General features: G+C 47.6%; 1 protein-coding gene across 2 annotated transcripts; it reads left to right on the top strand.

Moving 5' to 3' along the window:
* The first annotated feature begins 15 nt into the window (after positions 1-15).
* Positions 16-26,166, top strand: Stambp (STAM binding protein). 2 transcript variants are annotated; one of them, XM_055596481.1, is made up of 10 exons: positions 16-88; positions 1,903-2,119; positions 8,663-8,741; positions 9,492-9,587; positions 11,186-11,552; positions 13,534-13,658; positions 14,754-14,891; positions 19,818-19,930; positions 21,986-22,085; positions 25,414-26,166. In XM_055596481.1, the coding sequence occupies exons 2-10, from the start codon at positions 1,917-1,919 to the stop codon at positions 25,468-25,470; spliced, it is 1,278 nt and encodes a 425-aa protein (XP_055452456.1). In that variant the 5' UTR covers positions 16-88; positions 1,903-1,916; the 3' UTR covers positions 25,471-26,166. The 2 variants fall into 2 exon arrangements, with proteins under 2 accessions (XP_055452456.1, XP_055452457.1); XM_055596482.1 differs by lacking the exon at positions 16-88 and adding an exon at positions 143-738.
* The last annotated feature ends 1,381 nt before the right edge of the window (positions 26,167-27,547 follow it).

The following is a 27,547-nucleotide window of genomic DNA, read 5'->3' as shown; positions in this document are numbered from 1 at the left end:
CTTGGAACGCCGCTGAAGAAGTGGCGCGAGTGGGCGTGTCATCGGAGGTGACGTTTCCGGAAGCTCCGATCGTCATCCTCCACGAAAGGTGGGAAGGGTCCGGGGAATGCTGCGGGACGGGGGGTGCTGGCGCGGTGGGACCCCGCGGGGAGAGGCTGTGCGTTGTGGGGCCCGTGTCCCTGGTCCCGGCCCGCCGCGCGCGAGCTCCAGGATGGCCCTGTCCCCAGGGCTGGCTCCTGACGGGCCAGGCCCTGACTCAGTACTCCTTCATTTTCGAGAAACCTGACTGAGTGCCTTTGGAAGGGCGCTGCAGGCGATTTCTGCTGGATCCCTCTCCGATGCACTCGCCCCTTTGCCTCTGCAGTTTCCCTTCGAGTCCTCCAGAGCCCCTCTTGCCATAGTCCTCCCCCCTTCTTTGTGGACACTGCCTTTCCTCTGTGGGGTTACTGAACCCCGTGTTGTCCCGGGCCACTCGACGGCTTCCGTACCCACACGCGCCTCTCCGGAGAGGTGCCGAGATGCCCAGCGCCCCATTCCAGTGAGCTCTGCTGGGCCCCGCCCAGTTCAGCAGTTAGGGACTTGGGCAGGTTTGACAGGAGGGTGTGTTTTACACACGCAATGCCCCCACATTCCTAGCAGCTAGACAAGACGGAGTGAGGAAACTTCATGGAGGAAATGCCACCCAAGGGTTGAGAGCTGGAGTAGAATTGGCCTAGAGAAAGTGATCTTTGAGGACAGGTGAGTAGAACTCAGAAAAGCAAAGGTTGAACGAACGAGAGTGTGATTTGCGGTTTCCTGGCAGATGGAAATTCTGACTGAGGAATAAGGTACAGAGATGGGAAAAACAACCCACGATGAGAGTATCCTTAAATTGGCTGGCTGGGGTGTGCTGTTAGCCAGTGACACAGACAACCCCCATTCCACTCCGGATTATGTGGGATGATGGCGTCATTGGAGCCGCGGTCTAACAGAAGCGACAGTCTAGGAAGAATGTAAACTCGCTGGAGTTTGGGTTCCAATGAGTAGGAACTCCAGGAGTGCCCTACCCCACCTGTCGCTTTGCTGTTCAAGCCCTGCTTGGCTTGTGGAGACAAGTATACATTGATGCTTCCCAGCACTGACTTCCGGGCCCTGGAAATGGCAAATGTGATGGACTGAATGGAATGGTGGTTTAGTGAGCAGAGTTGGGATCCTTCACCCTAGAAAGCACCGCCCCCCAACACACACACACACCTTGTTTGAACACTGAGGAAGTGTATCCTGATAAAATCAACTTATACTCTGGTAAAATGCAGTGGTCAGCATGAATTAACCGGCCGTCTTCACGGGGGCTCACTGAAAACACTCTTCAAGGTATGGGTAAACAGAAGTAGGTATCTGGATAGAGAAACAGAACAAGTAGAAGATGCTTTCTTACAGCTACAGTGCTCTAGGTGGGCCTCCTACTGATGAAGAGTGACTAAGGGCACAATGGTACCAATCCAAAGGGGCCTATATTCTTTGTAGCATCAAATTGTGGGACAAGGACTTATTTGTTTTTTAAACCTTTCAGTCCTCAAATCAAGATTGGGGTGTTCTTGTGGATAGGAGGGATAATTTATTGATCAGAACCACTATATCTATTTTGTTTGCTCATTTTTTATTTGTTTTGCGTTTTATTTTTGTTTTGAGACAGGGTCTGTCTCTGTAGCCTTGTCTGTCCTGGAACTCGATATGCAGACTAGACTGGCCTTGAAATCAGAGATCTACCTGCCTCTGTTCATCAAGTGCTGGTATTAGAGATGTGCTCAGCCATGCCTCGCTCTTTTTTGAAAGATTTGTGATACACTCATCCAGTACTAGACCACTCTGGAAGATATAGCCTTGGCTTTGATGTTACCTGTTTTCTCTTTTCTGTCCCAGACCTTATTGGGCCAATGTCTGACCATGGAGATGTGAGCCTCCCACCCCAAGACCGGGTGAGGATTCTGTCCCAACTTGGGAGTGCTGTTGAATTAAATGAAGACATTCCACCTCGCCGATACTTTCGTTCTGGCGTTGAGATCATCCGCATGGCATCCATTTACTCTGAAGAAGGCAACATTGAACATGCCTTTATCCTCTACAATAAGTACATCACGTAAGACACCCACAGTTCTCCTTTCCACTCCTGTGACTGGCACCCCTTGTATTTTGTGCTCATCTGTGACTCTCACAGTTGCCAACAGTAGGGACCTTGACAATGTCAGCCGTTAATCAGGTTCCAGGCAACTTCCACACGTGAATTGTTCTTGCCATCCAAAGGCACAAGCACCGAAGGTGGTATTATTTGACTAAGCAATTTCCTGAGTCAAATAAGTTTTCAGTCTGTGCCACCATGTCCCAGCTGTTAGATAAAAAAGTTGGCCAAGTGTATCTGTATTGGTGTGTGTTTTGACTGCCCTTTCTATGCTTAGGCAGCCGGTTTCAGGACCACTGCTGGTGTGTGGGAGCCTAGATTCCGGAACTCATGCCATAGCTGTCACTGTAGTCACATAGTCGCCGGATGACCCATCACAGTCAGACCTTTCCTGAGCTGTTCATTCTTCTGAGTAGGCAGAATAAATACATGATTTCAAGGCTGTTGCCAGGGAACAAGTCCTAATGCCCCAGTGGTGAGTGCTGTGTGGTTGAGGAAGAAGTCTTAAGTTTAGTACAGTAGGACCTAAAGATTTGACTGACTCAAAGGAACTTGGGTTCAAGAGAGGTTTCCCTGGCATGACTTCCTCCATCTGCACAGGGCGGTGTGCACTGAGTAGGCACATCCCCATCCAGTTCAATTCTGCAAAGGAGCACCCTCAGGGTTAAGGATGAGCTTGGGCTTCGGTTTATGGTGACACCTCCGAGGTTTTGCAGCTCCTGTTTCAGGTTTCCGTTTAGACTTGCAGAAGGCATTCTCTAGAGATCTTAGTAAATCTCCCCCACTATCCCTCCCCCCAAAAGAGACACTGACTTAGCAGTTCCCCCTGGGTCCCCCAGACAGACACACACACACCAGTCCTGTCACACTGAGTTTCCTATCAGTACATCAGTCGCAACACACCAAGTTTCCTGTCAGTCTTATGCTGGGTGTCTGGCACAGTAGGGAATGCTGCTTGGCTCTGTGACTGACCTGAGTGTTGGAGGGGGTTAGCAGCATCCCTGGCTTGTGCCCACTAGGTGCCAGCAGCGCCCCTCCACTAGCTCTGGCAAACCCCAGTGTCTGGGTTTTTCCAGGTTGTTTTTGTTTGTTTACAAGAAAAGATGGCTAGCTGGATTTGGCCGACTAGTTTTACTTTGCCAAACCCTGGTGTAGACAGGTTGGATTTTTTTTTTTTATGGTGGGAGTAGGGGGAGGATTGTTTTGGGTTTTTGAGTGTTTTGATTTTTGATTTTTTTGTTTTGTTCTGTCTTGGTTTTTTGATTTGTTCCTTGAGACAGGGTCTCCCTACGTGTAGCCCTTACTCTCCTGGAACTCACTGTGTAGACCAGGCTGCCCTTAAACTCAGAGATTCCTGCCCCTGAATGCTAGGATTAAAGGTGTTCCCCACCACACATGGCTTAGAAACTTTTCTTTATAGAAACTTGGGTAATATACAAAACAGAATCATGAGGAAGTCACTGAATGAAGATAAGTGTGAGTATGCATCTCTGTATTTTAGAATACAGAAATTCTAGAGCATGGTTTTTTTTGTTGTTTCTTAGAGAAAAGATCTTGTAAAAAAAAGGAGGATAGTGGTGCAATAGAAAGCATTAAGTATAATAAGCTCCTAAGAAATAGAATCAAATGTATTAATGCTATTAGGAGTCCCTGAGGACTCTTAATATGCAGCTCAGTGATGCAGAATTTGTGTAGAATATGGAAAACCCTGGGTCTGGTCCCCAGCACCAACAACAACAACTATAATAATATGAATGGATGATTAAGAAATTGGTTCTGTCTTTTTTATGTGACCTGGTGTTACCCTGAATGACAAATACCAGTGTTAGTTCTGAGACTGAAATGGGGTGCGATGTCTGTCCCTGTACATGGTGAGCTAGGCCTGGGACAGAGTTACGGTGGGGGCCGGGGGGGGTTGTGTATCATTTGCTTGATTTGTTGGATTTGGGACTTAATTTGAGAGTGCACTGGGTTGACTAGGCTTGAAGCGGTGGATGCAGCTGCCTTCACTGCTCTCCTGATTCCGAGGCTGGGAAGTGACAAATGGTGGCTGCAGAGAGTTAGCCCCGTGAGTTTCAGACTGGCGTCCACTTGGAATGTCCTGCCAGTTCACACCATTGGCTCATTCTGCCAACGACTACAGTGGGGGGTGGAGTAGACCTCTACCTCACCACCCTTCTGCCTCCTCACTCTTAAGAATCTTGCTCTGGGCCTTTCATGGGTGCTTTAGTTTAGGATTTAAAAGGCATGTCTGTCCTTCCTCCCAGAGACGTCCAGGCATCTTAGTGATCTCAGGCATACCACCCCCTCGGTAGTAGTTTCCCTGCTGAAGGAATGTGTTGCCTTTTGCAGACCCCAGTATAGAAGAAAGAACTTCTGTGCATACTTTCATGATGAGCACAGACAATAAGCCAGGCCGTGGGTTCTTTCACAGCTTTTTATGGGCATCAGAAGGCTGCACAGAAGGGACTTAGAATACTCAAGCAGTACGGGTCGGCTGCCCTGTGTGAGCTTAACACAAGTCCTCTTTCTGCAAATGAACCATCGCCTGTATTGAAGGCATTTCCTGGGATTAGGGTTTATAGACCAAAGGAGGTCTCCTGTGCTCAGGCCCACTTCCATGATTAACTGCAGAAACCAGAGCACATGAGATGAGGGTCCTGAGCACACCCTTTTATTGACTGACTGCTCGACTTTTTGAATGAATTATTTTCATACAAAAATACTTTTCATGGTAATTTTTCCTCAAACATTAGAAGGGAGGAATTCAAGTTAAATTTTTTTTAGTGGCGGGCTGGTGAGATGTCTCAGTGGCAAAGCACTCGACATGCTAGTCTGGTTCCAACCCCTGGAAGTAGAAGGAGAGAACGGCCTCCGCAGGCTGTCATCTGACCTCCACACGTGTGCTCAGGCACCCCCTGACACAGGCACACACAGAGGAATAATAGCGAACCCACCGGCACATACAGCGCCTCCTATGGACGTGCTCCTACAAGGTAGCTTTTCCACACACCCATGCACCTTTGCCCTTAACGCACACATCAGCTGCAGTCTGTTTTCTGTTCTGAGCTTGTTCTCTTAGTGATACTGTATCTCCACGTGGGGACACATGGAGCCTTGTCCATCCACCCGAACGTCTCCTGGATCTCTTCATAGCCAACTCTCTTCCAGCCCCCACTCATCACAAGACGGCATCTCCTTTGCTTCCCTTTACCCCACCTCAAACCCCGTGCTCTAGTCACCACCTCCTGCCCACTAATGATGAGCTTCCTTCCACTGACTCCTTTTCTTCTCAATTTAGTTTATGTATTTATGTTATGTGTGTAAGGTGTTTTATCTGCTGTATGTCTGTGTACCACATATATGCCTGGCATCCGAGGAGGCCAGAAGAGGGTGTCAGATCCCATGGGCCTGGAGTTAGAGATTGCTATGAACTTCCATGTGAGTGCTAGGAATTGAGCTCAGTCCTCGGAAGACCTGCCGGTGCTCTTAACCTTTCAGCCATCTCTCCAGCCATAAAAGTACTACTTTTTTGTTTTGTTTTGTTTTTTGGCATACTTTAAAATTTTTTTATTACAATTTATTCACTTTGTATCCTAGCTGTAGCCCTCTCCCTCGTTCCCTCCCAATCCTACTCTCCCTCCCTCTTCTCCTACCTTCCCACTCCCCTAGTCCACTGATAGGGGAGCTCCTCCTCCCCTTCCCTCTGTCCCTAGCCTATCAGGTCTCATCAGGACTGCCTGCATTGTCTTCCTCTATGGCCTGGTAAGGATGCTTCCCCTTCCCCCCCAGGGAGAGGTGATCAATGAGCCATCCACTGAGTTCATGTCAGAGGCAGTCCCTGTTCCTATTACAATGGACACCCACTTGGATACTGAACTGCCATGGGCTACATCTGTGCAGGGGTTCTAGGTTATCTCTATGAATGGTCCTTGGCTGGAGTATCAGTCTCAGAAAAGACCCCTGGGCCCAGATTTCTTGGTTCTGTTGCTCTCCTTGTGGTGCTCCAGTCCCTTCCAGGTCTTTCTATCTCCCCCTTATTTCTCTACCCAAAATTTGGCAGTGAGTCTGAGCATTTGCTTTGATACCCTGCTGGGTAGAGTCTTTCAGAGGCCCTCTGCGGTATGCTCCTGTCTTGTTCCCTGTTTTCTCCATCTTCTGAGGTCTATCCCATTTGCCTTTCTGAATGAGGATTGATCATCTTACCCAGGGTCCTCCTTCCTGCTTAGCTTCTTTAGTTGTATAGATTTTAGTATGATTGTCCTATATTATATGTCTAATATCCACTTATAACTGGGTATATACCATTTGTGTCTTTCTGTTTCTGGGATATTTGGCATACTTTTTAAAATGTCTGTTCTCCATTGTAATGGGTGCCCCATAAATGAGGGAAAGGTTTGAGTAGATAATTTAGGATATCCCTAGCCTTCAGAGCCCATGGCACTTTATAGAGATGCCCAGTAGATAGTTTTTGAATGAATGAGTGATTGATAACATTATTTTAATTTGGATATGTAATGATTTATTCAGCTAGCGTGCCTTGATGGACATTGTCGTTTCCCCAGCTTTTGTAAGTCCGTATTGAATCTCCTTGTATGTATAATCTCGGTGCATGCATATATGTTGTTATGTTGATCTCTGTGATAAATTCCTTGAGACCAAACTGGGAGTTTTGTGGATATGTGCATCTTAAGTTTTGAATAATTGTCTCCCATCTCTTCTTTCCAATAAGAAAAAAGTTAGATCTGTTTACTGTCTTGCTAACACATGAGAACACGCATTTTCCTACGCCTGCGCACAACCTACCTTGAGGCCTTTGCCAATCTGATGGCAAAACTGCTATCTCACCTTTCCTATTGCCTTCATCAGCGGTGAAGCTGAGCGCCATGCTTCTATGTACTTACTGCTTGTCCCTTTCCTCCTTTTCTGTTGTTCTGTCGGGTGGGTTTTGTGTGTTTGCTGATGTGTCTTTGTTTGGATGTATTTGCTTTCTCTAGTCTGCAACCAGATGTAACCCCAGACAAATGCATCCATCTGGGCCACTGCTGTGCTGTGTTACCCCTAGGAAGTTTCCAGCCTGGTGTTAGATCTCCACAATGATTCTCGTCCCCACCTTTTGTTCCTGTGCCTGCTACTGACCATAACTATATGAGTACATGGCACAGGTTGGCTGGGGGCACAGTCTTTTAATTAATCTATTATTGCTACTACTATTATATTTAATGGTAGTACTGCAGGGAGGTGTGTGGGGAGCTTGTCGTGTGCATGTGCGGAGGCCAGAGGACAGCTTTCGAGAGTCATTTCCTTCTCTGGATGACTGGGCTAGGCTCTGCAGACTGTGCAGCATGGGATTTTACCCACAGAGCTCTCTTGTCACTGTTGGCTTGTGCACTTTATCGTTAAATAAGTTTATGATTTCGTGTTGAGCTGCCTTCGTAGTTACACTTAGTTGTATCTGCCTGTGGGCCACAGGCTGCACATGCCTGGAAACGTTCCCATACTTGATTTGGTGCAAAATAGTCTTCTCTGGAGGATTATGAGTCCCAGGAGAAACTTGTAGAGGACAAGGTCGCAGGAGCAATAATAGTCATGGTTTTCCCTTCGCCTCAGTTCTGGTTAGCATCTCGGTTGCTCTGACAAGCCACTCTGACCAAAAGCGATTGGGAGAAAAGGACTTAACTAGTATGGGAGGCCGAGGTGGGGATGTGGGGGAAGGCACAGAGAAGTACTGCTTCCTGGCCGGCCTCGCTGCCTCCTCTATCCAGTCTGGGCCCGCCTGCCTGGGGAAAGCATGCTCCCGGTGGACTGTGCCTCCTCCATCAATTAGCATCGACATGGTGCAGGTAGGCCCAGGGGCAGTTCCTCAGCTGAGCTTCCCTCTTCCCAGGGGTGCCAGGTAGGCGACCAAGATTAGCCATCACAGAATGAGGGAGGTTTTATGACAGAGGCCCTTTCTGTCACACCACAAGGGAAAGACCTTTTTCTTTAGAATTACAATCCGGGCATCGGACAGGCTTTCTTTACATTTGGCTTGCGATTTGGGGGGAGCTTTTCTTCTCTGTTTTGAAACATTCTTACAGTCTAGTTTAAAACTAGCTTTGTCTCTTCAGAGCTGTAATTATGGGCATCAGCGGATGCTACATCCTTCTTGGCCAATAGTTTAAATTTTCATTTTCTTGGGCGGGGTGGGAGCACCTGCGGTGTGGCGCCCATGGAGGTTGGTAAACCACTTGGATGAATCCGTTGTCCTGTTCCAGCGTGTGAGTATAGAGGTTAAACTCTGGTTCCCAGCCTTGGCTGCAGGCACCTTCACCTGCTCAGTCATGTCATCCACCTGCCGCTGTCCTTTTTCATGTAGGAATCTCCCTGCATGGGGAGAGGAGAGCGGGACCTCTGTCTGGGAACAGGGCCAGTGTGCTACGCCTGGCCTCACTCCCCAGCACCCATCTCAGAAGACATGCGACATTTTCTGTGTATCCTAGTCATTCTGGTCTATTTCCTTAGGCTGTTCATTGAAAAACTTCCAAAACATCGAGACTACAACAAATCAGTTATCGTTACTGAGAAGAAAGACGCGGTCAAGGTGGGTCCTTGTTTTCACTGGTGTCCATCTCTAGGCTCCAGAGCAGCGCAGAGTGACTGACATGCAGCCTCGGAGTATTGTCTGCCCATCAGAGCCAGGAAGAACTGGGCTGCCTCTGCAGCACGGGACAGAGTAGTGGGATGGCAGGGTGGAGGAGTTCAAGTCCTGTGTAAGACACTGCCGTCACTATTTTTTTTTCCCCAAGACAGTTTCTCTGTGTAGCCTTGGCTGTCCTGGACTTGCTTTGTAGACCAGGCTGGCCTTGAACCCAGAGATCTGCCTGCCTCTGCCTCCCAAGATGCTGGCATTACAGGCATAAGCCATGGTGCCTGGCTGCTGCCACTCTTTTTATTTTATTTTTTACACAATTTATTCATTATATATCCCGAGTGAAGCCCCCTCCCTCAACTCCTCCCAGTCTTACCCTCCCTTCCTCTTCTCCCCTATTCCCTTCCCCTAGTCCACTGAAAGGAAAAGTTCTCCTCCTCTGCCATCTGCACATAGCTTATTAAGTCTCACCAGGACTGCCTGGATCCTCTTCCTCTGTGGCCTGGCAAGGCTGCATCGCTGGGGGTGTAGGTGGGGAGAGTAATCAAAGAGCAGTCAACCGAGTTCATGACAGAGGCAGTCTCTGCTCTCCTTACTTGGGAACCCATATGGAGGCTGAGCTGCCTGTCACCTCATCTTTTTTCTCTCTTCCTTAGCTGACATTGGAACATTCTGATTCTTAGGTTCGGTTTTGTATTTCAGAAATTAAAGAACATTGCTTTCCCTAAAGCAGAAGAACTGAAGGCTGAACTCTTGAAAAGATACACAAAAGAATATGAGCAGTATAAAGAACAAAAGGTTGGTGTGAGCAGAGTAGAGACAAGGACAGTGTATGTGCTCTTAGACAGCCCCAGGTCTGCGAAGTGCCGCAGCAAATAGAGTCTGCGGTTAGTAATGGTCTAGTTTGTTTTGGGGGCTCAAAGGCCAGTCACCAACCAGTGGTGATGTGAGAGAATCTAACAGATTTGGCCTCTGTGTCCAAGAGGACAGACCCCTGTGACCTCTCTGCCATACCTACAGCAAGAGACCTGACCACAGTGAACATTACCAACTGAGCATAAAGTGTTTCAGATCTTGGGTGTGGAAAGTTTAGGTCATGGGCTTATCCCCAAAGCTTTGTGTAGTCGCTGATCTTCCCAGTGGTATGCAGTGGGTCTTGTTTAGAATAGTTAGTTTCAGCTTGTGCAGAAATACCCACGGCCCTGCAGTGTTCCCTTTTGGGCAGGAACACACAATTGCAGGGGTATCTACACCCTAATGTGTAGCTGTCTCCTGCTGACAATCAGGAGGGATTAATAGCTCGGAGCCATAGATTCTTAAGACATTAAGTGGAAGGGGTTTGTTAATCGATATTTTTTAGTTTAAATGTCACTGTATTTCAGTAACCAATAGAAAAGTTTTGGAGTCCCCCAACATGGAAGGTCTAAGTTTGAGTTTTGTTTTATAGCCTTGCTTGGGATACCAATCATTTTATATAGATTTAGCTGAGATACAGATATATCAGATATAGGTTCAGGTTATGTGGGACAGAACTTAAGGTGTATCATGATTTAAAGTAAAAAATAAAGTGTGGTAAAGTACCAAGTGCTTTAGTTACTTCCGTATCACCATGCTAAAGTACCCCCAAAAAAACAAACTGAAGGGAGAAAGTTTGTATTTTAACTCACAGTTCAAGATGCAGCTCATAGCAGTGGGAAGGTCAAGGCAGCTAGAGCTTAACGCAGCTCGCCGAATTGCATCCACAGATAAGAACCAGGGAGGGGCTGGTGAGGTGGCTCAGCTAGTAGATGCCTCCAAGGCGGATGGCCTGAGGTCAGTCCCTAGCCCTACATGTAGAAGCAGAGACCTGCCTTCCACAGGCTGCCCCTTACCCACACGTGAGCCTGGGCGCATGTCCTCCCTCTAGCAAACATATAAGTAAATGTGATATTTTTAAATTAGAAAATGAAAGAGACAGCATGAATGCTTGCACACTGGTGCTCAGCTCCCTTTCCCCTTTTTATACACTCCAGGATCCACCCCCGCACAGGGAATGGTCCCATCTGCTACATTCAAGTTGGGTCTTCCTATATGAGGTCATATGATGAAGATGAGCCCCTACAGACATACCCATAGCCCTGTTCCCAAGGTGATTCTAGAGTCTGTCAGGTTGGCAATGGACACTGGCTTTCACACCAAGGTACCCTGAAGATAGGAACTTGAGCTGTCCTTGAAAATAGCTTCATGGTGGCCTGATAGAATGGGATTGTGACGGTCCCCCATGGCTTTAGACAGGTCTAGTGAAGCATGAATTCTGGATCAGGAAATGAGGCCAGAGTAAAACTGTGCTTTGGACATCTCTGTGTGGGAAAGCTCTTCTTCTGAGAGTTATGTATTAACCTTTTCTTTCTCTGTAGAAAAAGGAAGAAGAGGAACTTGCCCGAAATACCGCCATCCAGCAAGAGTTGGAAAAAGAAAGACAGAGGGTTGCCCAGCAGAAGCAGAAGCAGCTAGAGCAGGAACAATTTCATGCCTTTGAGGAGATGATCCAGAAGCAGGAACTGGAAAAAGAGCGGCTAAAAATTGTTCAAGAGTTCGGAAAGGTAGACCCTGGCCCATGCGGGCCTCTGCTACCTGATCTGGAAAAGCCTTGTGTAGACATGGTCCCCATTTCACCTTTCTCACCCACTCAAACTTCAGACTGTAGCACAACCGTGAGACCAGCTAAGCCACCTGTGGTGGACAGGTCCCTGAAACCTGGAGCACTGAGCATCATAGAAAATGGTGAGTCCCTTAGTTACTGATGCCTTCTTCCGTCTCTCTGGCCTCCATGGTCCCGCGTACTTGGCTCTGTCAACAGACCCTCATGTGATAGCACTGTCTTTTTCTGTCTTGCCACCCTGACTGTCTTGTTGAAAATGGCCTTGAACTTGAGTATTAGTTTTCTAAAGACTTCCTGGAAGTCGACCCTCGACTTTTAAGGGTTCTACAGAAAGGTGAAGGGTTCTTGAAGTGGTGATCACAGGTGGCTCTTCCCAGAAGCAGTTTTAAAATGTTTAGGGCCACGTGCACAGCAGGGCTGGCTTTTTAAAAAGGCCAGCGAGTCATCCTGACCTGGAGGTGTCCCTCATCTGTAAAGGGCTTGGTCAGTGTGAGTGCTGTGCCTCGCACGTAGTTACTTGGTTCATTGGTAAGCCCAAGTGTCCCATCTTCAAATGCCTGTAAAAGGGAAGATTGGCCTCCAGACCTCCTCCCTCATTCCCTCTACAGCCTTCTCTCCCTGCACAGCCTACGCTCTTTTTTTTTGTTTGTTTGTTTGTTTTATTTTTTGAGAAAGGGTTTCTCTGTGTAGCCTTGGTTATCCTAGACTCATTTGTAGATGAGGCTGGCCTCAAACTCACAGCGATCCACCTGCCTCTGCCTCCCTGAGTGCTGAGATCACCTCGCCCAGCCCGAGGAACACTTGCTAACATCTTAGCCACAGGTCTGTTATCTTCTGTCTAGATTTGGCTTCCTGCTCCCCTGCTTTCCTTGAAGCTTCTCCTCTGCATTCAGTCAGTCAGATTGATTTCTGATGGTGCCCTCATTTGTCAGTTACTGTATTCTAACTTCCTGCACTCCAGGCCTTGAGTTGTTCTCCTTTTGTGTTTCCTGTGGGATGAGACATGCTTTCCGAGAGTGGACTGAGTGATCCCTGCACTGGCTGGAAGTGTGAGCCAAGCCTTAAACCCATCAACTGTTCTTCCTAGGGGACAAAACTGTTTTCTTAGTGGGGAGCTTGACTTCTTTCTAGTGGGTGTCCCTCAAGCACACCGGGTGATCAGAGGACAAGCTTGAGTGTCAGTCCTCGGCTTCCACCTTGTTTGGAAAAGGGCCTCTTTGTTGTCTGCCACGAGCTTCTGGTGAGCCTTCTGTTCCCAGCTCTCCTCTTCCCAACAGGGCTTGTAGACAGGCCCTACTGTACCTGTGTTCTATGTGGCTCCTGGGGATCTGAGCTCCGGTCCTGATGCTTATGTAGCAGTCTCTGTACCCATGAAGCCATCATCTCCTCAATGTCTGTCTGTCTGTCTGTCTTTTTTTTTCTGACTCTCGATGTATAGCCTGAACTTGTGATTCCCCTGCCACAAGATTCTGAGAATGGGGATCACAGTGGTCATACCTCACTTTTAAAAAATAGTAGATGATCCTTATCTTACCTTGAATGGTTAATACCTCCTTTTCTTGGAGCTGGAGAGATGGCTTAGAGGTTAAGAGCACTGGCTACTCTTCCAAAGGTCCTGAGTTCAATTCCCAGAAACCACATGGTGGCTCACAACCATCTGTAATGAGATCTGGTGCCCTCTTCTGTCGCACAGGTGCACATGCAGGCAGAGCACTGTATACATATATAAATAATAAGTAAATAAATCTTTCCAAAAAACACCCTCCTCCTGAAGGATCAGGATCATAACACAAGAATTCAAAGTTCCACCTAAATTAGCTCTCGATGAGGTAGTCAGCCTTCTCCAGCTGTGCAGTTGCTCAGTCAGTAATCTACATTTACAAAACACAGCAGAGAGACAGGAATAAGCTAGCACTATTCAGAAGGGAGAAATAAGCAGGAGACAGGTGACTGGTCCCAACCAAGTCCAGAATCCTGTCATATGGCTTTGCTGGGCCCAGTTTACCAGCTACAGTCATAGCTGGAGTCAGGCTACCAGCTCTGAGTTCTGCTCAGGGACCCCTGGCCCTGTGGCCTCAGACTTTTCCCTCTTGTCCATTTCAGTTCCCACCATTGAAGGCCTGCGCCACATCGTGGTGCCCCGCAATCTGTGCCCAGAATTTCTCCAGCTTGCCAGTACCAATACTGCCAAAGGCATTGAAACTTGTGGAGTCCTCTGTGGAAAATTGGTAAGGGAGTGTGCCTTTCCTGAAGAGGGACTGCTTCCTCTGTGGATTCCTGTGGCTCTCGGGCTGAGTGTCTGAGGTCCGACTCTGTACCAGTCCCCCTACCGAGAGTGCATGGCTTCCTCCCTGCAGAGCTAGAGATGCAGACTCCTGAAGCTGACAGGCCAGACACACAGCCTACATGACAAGTCCAAGGCCAATAAGAGCGCACACCTTGAAAGCAAATTAATTGAATGTGAATAACAACACACAAGGTTTTCCTCTGGGCTACACACATGTGCACACACACACACACACACACTATAATACTTAGTTAGGAGTATAATCCTAATCATGCCTGTAATCCTACCCCAAGTTTGAGGTCAGCTATGGTAAATAGTGAGTTCTGACCAGTATTAGCTACAGAAAGAAAAAGAAGGAAGAGGAAGAGAAAAGAAGGAAGAGAGGAAGGGAGAAAGGGCTAATTCTAGGCGAAGGAGGACCCAGTTCCCTTTGTGTCCTGTTCTGAGCTCCACTTTAGAGGAAGGCCTGGGGATACAAATCATCCAAGGTCTTCGTGTGTGTCCACAAAGCGTGCAGTCCTTTGCAGAGATGGAAGACACCCTGGGATGAAGAGTTCTGAGCAGTGTGTCCACTAGGAGATGTAGGAACTGTGAGGAAGGCGAGGCCACTGAGGGGAGAGCTTGGTCCCATTCCTCATTCCCAAACAAACCAGTGAGTGTTGTGAAACAAACCTCACCCAGGCCTTAGATGAGGAGGCAGGAGCAGGGAAGCTGCTTCAGGCAGCAGAGGGAGGGGGCTGTTTCCAGAACACCTCAAGATCCCTGAGCAGACCCGCTGGCTGCTGCGGGAAGACCCCAGGACTATGCCATTGGCCTAGCCTGTGCTAAGAGGCAGATCTGGGGTTTGTCTCAGCATCTGTGGCCTTATCAAGTACCCAGGCAAAGCACATGAACGCTCTATGGCGTGAAGCACTGGGAGGAGGGAGCAGGGGAGGAGGAGCCCTGCTCAGGGTGGAGCAGCTTCACCTCCCTCTGCTGTGAGAGGGGGTAGAGAGCTCCAGGGAATTATCAACTGCTGTCGTTTTCTCCTTTGCAGATGAGAAATGAATTCACAATCACGCATGTTCTCATCCCCAGACAAAATGGTGGGCCTGATTATTGTCACACAGAGAATGAAGAAGAAATTTTCTTTATGCAGGATGATCTTGGACTCCTCACCCTTGGCTGGATCCATGTAAGCAAATCTGCCTCCCTGAGGGCTGGGCTCTTCTGTTTGGTGCACACCGCCGTACCGCTCTCTGAGCGGAGGAAAACCTGGCCAAACTATGGTCTCTGCACACACGACTTCTGGTGCTCCAGTTTTGACTCAGAGTATTGCTGAGAGCTTCCCGTGGTTTCTAAACATTATCTTGTTACTAAAAATAATTCTTGACTGTTCTGCTATTTCTTGAGTCCAGGTGGTGAAAGGAAGCTTGCCTAGGATGTTTGCACACATGCTATAGAGATTATGCACCTAAAAGCTGCATAATGAAAGTATTTTAAATAAGGCACAGGAGTTCATTCTGATGGTTGCGTTTTGTCTTTCTGGAGCAGCACTTGGCTTTGCATGCGGTTTTCAAGTGTTCGCATGTGCTGTGCATGCTTCTGATGACGTCCAGAAATGCAGTTCCTTCCCTAGAGAGCGCTTCTGAATGCTTCCCTCATTCTTAAGGCCTTGAATTCACAGAGCAAGCTGCTTTTCTTGGCATGTGACAAGTGTGAGCTCCAATCGGGTGGCTTATTTCTCGTGTGGGAGGTCTTACACACTTGGTCTCAGAAACAGGGAAGGGCTGATGCAGGGGGTGTTCTCTGGCTCTTCCACCTTTATCTGTACTGGCTTTTCACTCAAGGAGATAAGATGGTGGGTAGAAAGCTTGTCCTGTCATGCCTCAGCACCTGTTCACATGAGGCAGAGTACATTGTGCCTGAGCAGATGACCACAGGGCACTGTGGGTTTCAGAGGAAGAGGGGCCACAGCTGAGGTGACTTACAGTGATTTGTAAGGAGGGGCCAAAGGAGAGTTCCGTGGAGAGGGGTCAGCACTGGACAGACATGCTGTGCTCTTACAGCAGTGAGTGGTCCTTTGGCTGGAATTTATAGTTTTCATCTGAAAAAGATGCAAGGTCAAAGCAGAAGCGTGACCTGGGAGGCTTCTGTACCAAGCTGGCTTTGGCAGCCTCAAACATGGGGAGGGTTGGCAAGCAAGAAAAGTTATTCGCTGGCAGCTAGGGAGATGAGCTACTGAGGGAGCAGAAAAGGCAGTGGCTGGTGAAAGGAAGCCAGGATGGGGTAGACCGAGGAATGTGTAAATACAGACACCACAGAGCAGGGACCCTGAATGAGGAAATCTGGGATGCTCGCCTGTGTGGCGCTCCAGCATGAAGAAAACTCACATGATCTGCTAGCATCCGTCCGTTCTGCGCTCACTGATACTAACCCAGCGAAACCCCCTGCTGCAGTGGAGGGGTGGAGCCTAGAGTCTCAGAGTCTCGGGAAGCTGGGTGCGGTGGCACCCACCTGTAATCCGCACTCAGCAGGGTGAGACAGGAGGGTTATGAGTTGTGGCCAGCCTGGGATACAGAGCAAAACCCTCTCCAGAAAACAAGACAGAGGAAGGCATGAAGGCATGATTGCAGGGATGGTAGAGGCTGCTGTCTTGAAGCTAGCTCTGGGGGAGGGGAGACACATGAAGTGGCTCTTGGCAGAGCTAGGTTGTCAGGCTGATCACCTGCTGAGGTGGAATGGCTTGACCATGTTTGCATTATCCAAAAGCTGTGTGAGTGGCCGTGGACTCACTGTGCGGCTCCCTGAATCACTAAGCCAACATCGACATGCACACCCTCCCTAACTGAGGAAGCAGGGGCCCGCCCACCCTCCTACTTTCTAGTTCCAAGAGTAAGCCCCCTCTTGCTCCCTCCATCCTTCCTCCCTTTAGAGTTCGCCTCCTACGCGGGACTCCCTAGTTGTTGTTTTGCTCTGCTAACCTTAAAATGCAATTGGAAGATGCCTAATTTTTACATGCAGGTGTCTGGTGTGTTTTTACACCTGGAGAGCAGTGAGCGGGGGAGCAGTCAGGGCAAGGTAATGTGACTTAGGAGGTCACCACAGAAGGGCACTAGGAGCCTCCTATTTGCATAGGGAGAAAGCACACAGCCCTGGAGTCAGGACTGAAGTCAGAGAGCTGAAGACACAGGAGTGGCTGAAATGATGTTTGGTGGGGTCGTGGACACTCTTGTCTGGCAGCCTTCACCTCAGTGTGGTTGGAGTGAGGGTCTGAGGCTGTGCAGGGAGTGGGGGGCGGCAAAGAGGGCTAGAAGCTGGAGGAGGAGCTGGAGAGACAACTCAGTGGCTAAGAGCTCTGGCTGATCCCTCTGGGCAGCTCACAGCCTCCTAAAACTCTGAAAGGATCTGACACCCACTTCTGGCCTCTCCAGGACCCGGCACACACAGCGGCATGTGTTCACACAAACATGAGTGCGCGTAAACATAAGTAAAACGATTTTTGTTTAAATAGAACTTTTTTAAAAGAAAATTGAAACTAAAGGAGAGGACAGGCTCCAATATAGTTCCACTCTTTAGGTTCCAAACATGTTACTGTTTAGAGACATCAGGTAGAACTAAGCAGGGATGAAGAAACGAGTCTTTCCAAGTGAGGGCCCAGCTAGGAACTCATACATAAAAGTTTGGCTTACTTTTATCTCTATGACATTGCTGTACCATTTCTTCATAATCTGAGATTTTAAACAACAGAACAGGGCTGGCCAGATGGCTCAGCATGTAAAAGCATTGCTGCCAGGCGCCTCAGCTGAGTTGTTTCCGGGGCCCACCTGGTGGAAAGAGAAAACTGACTCTCACAAGTTGCCGGCCGAGCTGGACATGCGTATAAGACATGGACAGGCAGACATGCATACACACTCACACACGTATCAATCTAATTTTTAATGAAAAAAGTAGGCTCTAGGTCATCTCAGATCTTTACATTTCAAGAGGAAAATACAAAGGTCAGCTCTTTCTCTCCCTCAGCTCCATCTGCTTCTTACCTGACCTCAGCCTCAGACATCTCCATGGTTTCCTTCTTGCTGTTATTTCTCAGAGTTTTTAAAAGCTTATTCTATCAGAACAAAATGACAGCCTACAGACTGGGAAAAGATCTTCACCAACCCAATATCTGACAGAGGGCTGATATCCAGAATATATAGAGAACTCAAGAAGTTAAATAGCAACAAACCAAGTAATTTATTTTAAAAAATGGGGTACAAGGCTAAACAGAGAATTCTCAATAGAGAAATATCGAATGTCAGCAAAACACTTAAAAAAATGCTCAACTTCCTTAGTCATCAGGGAAATGCAAATCAAAACAACCCTGAGATTTCACTTTACACCCATCAGAATGGCTAAGATAAAAATCTCAAGTGACAACACATGCTGGAGAGGATGTGGAGAAAGGGGAACCCTCCTCCATTGCTGGTCAGAATGTAAACTCGTACAACCACTTTGGAAATCCATCTTTCGCTTTCTCAGACAATTAGGAATAGTGCTTCATCAAGATCCAGCTATACCACTCCTAGGCATATGTCCAAAATATGCTAAATTATACAACAAGGACATTTGCTCAACCATGTTCGTAACAGCTTTATTTGTAATAGCCAGAAGCTGGAAACAGCCCAGATGTCCCTCAACTGAAGGATGGATATATAAATTGTGGTACATTTACACAATGGAATACTACTCAGCAGTTGAAAACAAGGAAATCATGAAATTTGCAGGCAAATGGTGGGATCTAGAAAAGATCATCCTGAGTGAGGTATCACAGAAGGAGAAAGACACACATGGTATATACTCATTTATAAGTGGATATTAGACATATAAAAATCTGTACACCTAAAGAAGCTAAGCAAGAAGGAGGACCCTGGGTAAGATGATCAATCCTCATTCAGAAAGGCAAATGGGACAGACGTCGGAAGAGGGAGAAAACAGGCAACAGGACAGGAGCCTACCACAGAGGGCCTCTAAAAGACTACCCAGCAGGGTATCAAAGCAGATGCTCAGACTTATAGCCAAACTTTGGGCGGAGTACAGGGAATCTTATGAAATAAGGGGGAGATAGAAAGATCTGAAGGGGATAGGAGCTCCACAAGGAGAGCAACAGAACCAAAAAACCTGGGCCCAGGGGTCTTTTCTGAGACTGATACTCCAACCAAGGACCATTCATGGAGATAACCTAGAACCCGTGCACAGATGTAGCCCATAGCAGCTCAATATCCAAGTGGGTGTCCATTGTAATAGGAACAGGGACTGCCTCTGACATGAACTCAGTGGCTGGCTCATTGATCACCTCCCCATGAGGGGGGAGCAGCCTTACCAGGCCACAGAGAAAGATAATGCAGTCAGTCCTGATGAGACCTGATAGGCTAGGATCAGAGGGAAGAGGAAGAGGACCTCCCCTATCAGTGGACTTGATGAGGGAGGTAGGGTGGTATTGGGAGGGGATGAGGGAGGGGGCTACAGCTGGGATACAAAGTGAATAAACTGTAATTTATAAAAAAAAAAAAAAAAATTTTAAAAGCTCAAAACTGATTCTATGCCATGATTTCAAGGCATAAAATTGACAAAAATAATACAAACCTATATATGATGTATGGCATGTTTTGAGACATGTATACACTGAATGCTGGGTTGGCTATGGTCTTTGTGTGAAAAGAACACCTAAAAATCTGATTATACTGGGCCTGGCGGCTCACATCTGCATCACAGGACTTGGGAGGCTGGGCAGAGTTACATAGTGAGTTCCAGGATGGCCTGGGCTACAGTTAGATCCTGTTTCCAATCTGCCCCAGCCATTTTCAAGTATGTAGTACCTGATCTGGCACTCTGCACAGTGTTTTACAAATCTCTTGATCTTTGAAGGGCCTTGAGAAGTGCTCACACTGCTGTTAGACTTGTTTACAGTGCTGGGAAGGAACTCACTGTGAGGGTCAAGTCTTTCTCATGGCTGCAAATAGCTCTGTGCTTGGGGAAGGGTTTGGGGCCAGCTGTTGGAAGCTCCTTGGACCTGCCTTCTTTAGTGGACCAGCATGGCAGCTGGGTCACTGGGAATTCCCTCATCTGTTTCATCTTTCAGACTCACCCAACCCAAACGGCCTTTCTGTCCAGTGTGGATCTGCACACCCACTGCTCCTACCAAATGATGCTCCCCGAGTCCATAGCCATTGTCTGCTCCCCCAGGTTCCAGGAGTGAGTACCTAGGGTGTGCCTCTGGGCCTTCAAGAGCAAAACCTCTCTGCTGTTGAAACAACCATGTGCTGTGTGTGTCTGTCTGTCTGTGTGGTGTGCTGTGGTGTGCTGTGGTGCGTGTGTGTGTGTGTGTGGTGTGTGTCTGTCTGTGTCTGTGTGTGGTGTGGAATGCTGTGTGTGGTGTCTGTGTGTGTGTGTGTGTGTGTGTGTGTGTGTGTGTGTGTGTGTGGTGTGGAATGCTGTGTGTGTGTGTGTGTGTGGTGTGTCTGTCTGTGTCTGTGTGTGGTGTGGAAAGCTGTGGTGTGTGGTGTGTGTGTGTGTGTCTGTGTGTGTGGTGTGGAATGCTGTGTGTGTGTGTCTGTGTGTGCCTACCTCTGTAGCTTTCCTCCCTGACTGTTTTTGACACAGGGTCTCTCGCTGAACCTGGAGGTGAATGGTTTGGCTGCAAACCACCACTCTCTGCCTCCCTAGCTTGAGGAATTTAGATGCATGCCATCAGGCTCTTTCTGTAGATGCTGGGGATACAGTCTCGGGTTCTCATGTTTGTAGGTCAAGCATTTTACCAACTGAGCCATCCCCCAGCCCCAAGACCTTTTAAAAAATAAAATTTGTAAACTCTCTTAATTGGCTGCTCTAAAAGGTGTCCTTTACACTTCATGTTCTGGTAAACACAATCTACTCATTAAATGATATATTAATAATGTTGGTTTTCTAAGAAATTTGAACTGTTTGATTTAAAGTCATAAGATCTCAAGAGCCTTAGGTAAAGGTTAAAGAAGTCCTCCACTATACACTATCTCCAAGTGTTATTTCTTTTTGCTCTAAAAGTTCTGTTTACTCTGAATTTCCTGGCAGAGCTGATGTGCAGATAGTGATGAACTAGCCTTTTTATTTTTCATTTTTCAAGCTTCACTTTTGTGCCCTTAATGTTAGCCCACGGGGCTTTGAGACTGTTCTTGCCATTTCCCTATCTCTTCCTCAGACTGAAGACTCTTAGCTGACTTAATTGTTCATTGCTCCTTTTTTTTGTTATTCCTACTTAAATCTGTTGATGCTTTGCTCAAAGGAATTTTTCACTTTTGGTTTTTGTTTGTTTTTCAAGACAGGGTTTCTCTGTGTAACCTTGGATGTCCTAGACTCACTTTGTAGAGCAGGCTGGTCTTGAACTTACAAGGATCCTCCTGGCTCTGCCTCCCTGAGCACTGGGATTACAGGCATGTGCTGCTGTGTCCAGCTAGTTTTAATTTTCAACTAAAGTATTCCTCTTTGGAGACTGGAGAGATGGCTCAGTGGTTTAGAGCACTTGTTTTTCCAGAGGGCCTGGGTCCAATTTTCATCACCCACATGGTAGCTTGCAATCTCCTGTCACTCCAGTTCCAAGACTTCCGATGCCCTCTTCGGACCTCACTGTGTGCTAGGTATCTAGGCAAAGCACTCATACAGAGTAAATTAAGTCTTAAAAAAGAAAGAAAGAATTCCTGTTTGATTCCTATTTATAGTTACCAGATAAATTATTCTTTAGCCATGACCCACCCCCAAGAGAAGATCTGTTAGCCAGTATACTGTGAAAGCTGTCTCAAAATGCCCTACTGAGTCGATGTATTCACCTGAAATGTGTATGTATAAGAGAAAGGGGGTATCTTAGGTAGGCTTTCTATTGCTGTGTAGAGACACCATGACCATGGCAATTCTCATAAAGGGCAGCATTTAACTGGGGCAGGTTACAGTTTCAGTGTGGCAGCCTGCAGGCAGACATGGTAGAGGAGGAGCTGAGAGTTCTGCATCTGGATACACAGGCAGCAGCAGGAGACTGTGGGCCATATTTGGCATAGCTTGAGTATATGAGACATCAAAGCTTGCCTCCACAGTGCCACACGTACTCCAACAAGGCCTCACCTCCGAGTAGTGCCACTCCGTATGACCTAAGCCTTCAAACACACTAGTCTATAGGGGTCATACCTATTGAAGCCCCACAGGGAGGGAGACACGAAGACAGGCTGTTAGGATGGAGGGAATGCCTTTGCTTGACTCTCAGCGTGCCCCTTCTTATTTCAGAACTGGATTCTTTAAGTTGACCGACTATGGCCTTCAAGAGATTTCAACCTGTCGGCAGAAAGGCTTTCACCCCCACGGCAGAGACCCACCTCTGTTCTGTGTAAGTATCTGTGTAGGAGCCTGCAAGCACACGAAGCTCATGAGTGCATGGTCCTGCCTGACCCGCCTGCTTTCAGCCCTGTCACTCACCTTCCCAGAGTTCATAAACGCATGGACACAGGAGGCAGGGAGTTGTGGAAGTAGTTGGGCTCTCAGTCTGTCGCCCAGTGGCTTCGTGTCTGTGAGGCTGTTGGCCCTTCCTGGGTCTGTCATCTGACATGTGGGATAATAATAACTTACTTTGCAGGGTCGTTGAGGGGAGGAAATAGGTAGGCGTGGGTGTAGCCCAGAGGCGAACCTGTGCTCAGCATGCCTGAGGCCCTGGGTTCAATCGCCAGCACCACTGGAAAAGAAAGTAATAACAAAGCACCTAATGCATTATCTGCTTATTAAATGTTACTTTGTTCTCCATCGGTGTCAGTTACTAACTGCCAGTCAGTAGTCTGAATGCAAAGGAAAAGCCATGTAAGAAAGTAAATTAAACATATTTGATTCCCAGATTTTGCTTAGAAAATACGATTCTCACCTCCCTAGGTAATAGTGTCTTCTCTGGGGTTGTGTCCCTGATAACACGTTTAGCTGATCAGGTCAGTTGTGTCAGTCAGCCCCAGATCAGTGATATGCTGGGACTTCTCTTTTGGGTTCAGAGAAAAGCAACATAGAGAAAGGAACCAGAGCCCTGTGCGTGGAGAGACACAGGAGGCTAGGACTATGGGATCTGAAAGGCGGTTTTGTATGACAGAACGGTTATTATGTATGTATGTACACATATGTGTTTGTGTTGCTGTACTTTATACTTTTCCAAGCACAAAAATAAGCTTCATAGAATAATGTATTTTCATTTGATAATGTATTTCATTCATAGAATAATACATTAACGTATATGTAGTATTGATTTATATAACTTCCTTGTTTTTCAAATTTTTAATTAAACTTTATGTTCAGTCTTGTGGATCAAATTCAGTAAAAGTTTTCAACAGAATGTGAGGAAGAAAATAAATCTTAAAATAAACAAACAGAGCCAGGAGGGTTGACATATGCCTTTAATTCTTGTTTTCGGGAGGCAGAGGCCAGCCTGGTCCACACTATGTGTTCTAGGACGACCAGGACCACATAGGCAGACTCTTATCTCAAAAGGTGTATATACATACACATATGTATATCTGTATATATATCTTGGGATATAACGTTTAGATGTCAGGATATTGATATAAATACAGCACCATCAAATAGCCCTGGAACACCATTGTCCAGGAGGATCTCCAGTTTGAGGCCAGCCTGAGCTTTATAGCCAGACCCTGTGTCCAATAAATAAACAGGCTTTTTAATGTTGAAGTGAGAACCCGCTCCCCACCAAGGTGGTGGCAGGTGGCCTTCGCTATCTGAATGATATAATGACTCAACACTGGAGCAAACCTAATTCTTGTGAATTAAGAAATATTTAACAACTGACTTTAGAAAGTATACAGGAAGCTGCTGCTCTGAGCATGAGTAGAGCTTGATGGGAGTGACTGCAATTGTCACTGACATCGTGGTCTGGCTTCCAGGCTAGGAATTACTGACCCTGAGCCAGCGTTTATGTACTAATTTTCTTCAGACCCTCACAGGAGTGCTGCAGCTCCATCACCCCACCCCTGCCTCCCCTCCAGTCCCTCCGATGTCCCTCCCCCATTCATGTTCTCCTTAACTGTTAACACACGTATGCACACATGTATATACAGCCTGCTGAGTCCATTTAGCTTTGCTCATATATACATGTGTCCCCGGCTGACCACTGGGGTTAGACAATGTACACAGGAGCTCATCCCCGGAGGAAACTCTCCCAACTGACTGCGACCTCAAGCAGCCTTTGGGTGGGGGGGGGGGGGGGGGGGGTGGTTTCTCCCATCCATGTTTGCATATCAAACTGATGTTGTCAGCATGCTTGTCTTGTTCATGCAACCGTATTGTTATTTCATGGACGCGCTTTCCCTGTCAAGTCTAGGGGTCTGTCCTGACAGCAGGCACCCTGGGCCTCTGGTTCGCACAGTCTTTTTGTCCCATCTTCTGAGAATTTCTCTGAGCCTTAGGTTTCCTGATTGCATTGTAGATATGTGACTTGTTTTCTGCATTTGATCAGTTGTAGCTCTCTGTAACAGTCCCCATCTGTTGCAAAAAGAAGCTTTGTTGGTGTGGGGTGAGAGCCACGCTTACCCGTGGGTAAAAGGGCAAGTGTTTAGAACACAGTCAGAGACTGTACAGGTTTGGGGAAATGGCAGTAGCAGGCTCGTCTCTCAGGTCTGTGCCCTCTCCAGCCGTGGCCAGGTTTAGAGTCCCAGGTACGAATTCCTTCCCCGGCAGAAGGCCGTAAGTCCAACTAGGCAACTGTTAATCACCACCCCACTCCCACCCCAGACAAAACGCCCCTGTTGCACGCTGTAGAGCTCTTGTCTGGTCATTGTTGTGGTCTGTAGGCTTTGCGGGGGGGGGGGGAACATCCAATAGCTCCTCTTCCTTAGCAGCTTGCGTACACCTTTCAATAGTGTGAGAGCCAGTCCTCGGCAAGGAGACTTGCAGGTCAGTTCCAGCTCAGATCCTCCAAGGCCTGTGTCCAAAAGCATGGGATCTTTCCTTCAGGTTCCGGAAGGCGACCAGGGTCAGTGACAATAGCTCCTACTGTTCTGGGAGACGTGTGTTCTTCCACAAGCCTTAAGCTCACAGAAACCCACCTGCCTCTTGCTGGGATTAAGCACGTATGCTCCCATAGCTGGAATGTTTTATGTATGTTTAAAGTAAACTTATAAAATAATGTTTCCCTATGCTTTCTAGCACCATGTTATCTCTCCTTCCCTCTCTTCCTGTGCCCCCATTATTCTCTTAAACCCCTTTGTAGCATCTGACTCCAACTGCTCCCCTCCCTAGAGCTCCTAGCCACCCTCCCTGCTGTGGTCCCTTTCTGCTTCCCTGACTTCTGATATTCAAATATAAAGATTTCAGATCCACAAATCAAAGAGACTATTTGGTGTTTGTCTTTCTGGGCTACCTCTTGAGTAGGCATTTTAAATGAGAGGTTTGGGGCTGGAGAGGTAGCTCAGCTGGCAGGGTGCTTTCTCCACAGGCCCCAGACTCTGGCTCCAATCCCCAGGACTAGTGAACGGAGCACAGTAGTGTGTCCCTCTGATACCAACGCTCGGAGGTGGCAGCAGGAGGACCGAGGCCACCCTGGCTACCTAGGGGATTTGAAGCCAGTCGTACGACACAGACTCAGATAAAATAGAAATGACTCATTTTTTAAAGGGCTGTAAAGGATTTTCCACAACTTCTTTGCTTTTCCTTTTTCCCTGTTGCAGGACTGCAGCCATGTCACTGTCAAGGACAGGATTGTGACCATCACAGACCTTCGATAAATTTCAATCATGATCCAGGAAGATGGCTGAAGGCACTTGCCACCAAGCCCGGCAGCCCAAGTTCACTTCCTGATGCCACATGCTAGAAGCAGACACGGACTTCCCCCAGGTCACCTCGACCTCCGCTGTGCGCTGTGGTATGTGTGCACCCACACATATACACATGCACACCCACACATCAACCAATTAACGTAAATTACAACAGCCTCCCCTCCCCTCCCCCCAGACTGCTCCGTGTACTCACCCCCAGTGGAGTTAAGCTTTTAAGACACAATAGGAAAGGTCAACCTGAGGGGAGACTGTTGGATTTTTTAACTTATTATTTGAAAATAAGTCATTTTTAAATGATAAATCTTAAAATGAGCAAATCTCTCCAAGCAACTAACTCAAAAATTAGGGAGCAAGAGAAGACACCTCTCTGCCTGCCTCGATCCAACCACTGGCCTTCTGTCCCTCTTGCAGTTTATCTGCCAACTTGTTCATGCCTTCCTTTGGGCTAAATAAGGGCATCTATGCAAAACTGTGAAAGCCGTTTTGAAAGATTTGGCTTTTTCTTGTTTATGGCACTACTAAAGGGGCTTGTCACTCTGGCAGAGGAGCAGGAGGAGCTCACAGCCCCCACAAATTGACACTGATTTTGTTTAAAAGTCTGTTATTTACCAGGATGTTGCTCTGTAATAAAACAGCTCACTTGTGCTTGAGCGTGATCTGTCTGAGCAGGCGTCACGTAAGCACTTCCAATGAAAGCTCTGGTTGCTGGCGAATGGGATGGCGTGTGCCACACTGAACTGTGTTCCACTTTGCGTGTAAGAGCCTGGTTGGCCTGCCTGCTGCCCTCTTCCAGGGCAGGAAGTCATCTCTTGTTTTGGTGTCTTCCCCGAGTGGGATCTTCTTGCTTCCTCCTTGAACCTAACATTCTTCAGCCAAGGCACCGGAGCATGTCAGAGTCCCGGGTTACATCCAAGCCGGTGGTAGAGTTACCTCGCTCCCTACCCTGCCAAGTCCACCGTGCTGGCTTTGTCCTCTTGAGAAATGCCTAGGATGGTGGGTGAGACTGTAGGCGACACCTCCCTCGTTTTCATGACCTGAGCTATAGTAGAATTCTTTTTTTTTCTTTTGACGTGTGTGTGTGTGTGTGTGTGTGTGTGTGTGTGTGTGTGTGTGTGTGTTATCCATACAGGTGCCCACCAAGCCAAAGGGCGGGGTGGGGGAGGCTTTGGATTCTCTAGAACTGGAGTTACAGGCAGCTGTAAGCTGCCATGAAGGGCGCTGGGAACAGAACCCAGGTCCTCTGCAGAAGCAGAAAGTACTCTTAAGTGAGGAGCTATCTCCACAGCCTCCCAAATTGATATTCTCAACCATACCATGATGCTGCCTTCCTAAAATATACATGGACACGTGCATTCTGTAAAGGATGGATTTGTATCAAAGAGTAGGATTGTGAGATGATTTTATTTCCCCCTCTATCCTTTAAAAATTTCTCCCAACTAGAAAGAACATATACTGCATGATAACATCAAAAAGAGCCATACCTCCTGTTTTTTAGAAACCAAAACTCCACTGTACCCCTCAATGTGGGAACCCAGCCAAGACCTGCTTCATGGACAGGCTCAGTGAGGGACCTTAGGCAAAGCAGCAGACGCATGTCATATATGGAAACCTTCCGCGAAGCTGACCTCACTGCTGGAACTTATTCAACATAAACCTTGCCTTCGAGAGCTGGCAGAGCTCTTTGGACAGAGCCTGGTGGGTGCTGAGCTGGGACCTGCCTAAGCAGTGACTCGCTCATGTTCTGCCTGAAGAAGTCCAGACCACACTTCTGGGCTCAGCAAATCGCTGGTCAACCCACTGAGACGGGTTGCTTTTTAAAACATCACCCTCCTCCAGAGAAAAGCTGCTGCAATGGCCTACCATTGTTCCTGACATCTGAGCTTAGAGAACGCAGGCCGTTGCTTAAATTGAGCAATGGTTGCTGGTGGGTGACAGAAGTGGAGCCGTGTCCTACACAAAAGGAAGCAAAGCCGTTCTTAGATACTCCTCTGCCTGTTCCCTGCCTAAAGCTTTGCCACCCCCAGCA

The sequence above is a fragment of the Psammomys obesus genome, unplaced genomic scaffold (genome assembly GCF_907164565.1).
Source record: "Psammomys obesus unplaced genomic scaffold, mPsaObe1.curated_primary_1811, whole genome shotgun sequence".
NCBI classification, from domain to species: Eukaryota; Metazoa; Chordata; class Mammalia; order Rodentia; family Muridae; genus Psammomys; species Psammomys obesus.
This window is presented reverse-complemented; position numbering and strand designations above follow the sequence as displayed.

Excerpts from the sequence above, each read along its gene's own strand:
- Stambp (XM_055596481.1), top strand. The coding sequence starts at position 1,917 with ATGTCTGACCATGGAGATGTGAGCCTCCCACCCCAAGACCGGGTGAGG. Across the intron at positions 2,120-8,662 it reads CTCTACAATAAGTACATCAC|GCTGTTCATTGAAAAACTTC; the intron begins GTAAGACACCCA and ends CTATTTCCTTAG. Across the intron at positions 13,659-14,753 it reads GAGTCCTCTGTGGAAAATTG|ATGAGAAATGAATTCACAAT; the intron begins GTAAGGGAGTGT and ends TCTCCTTTGCAG.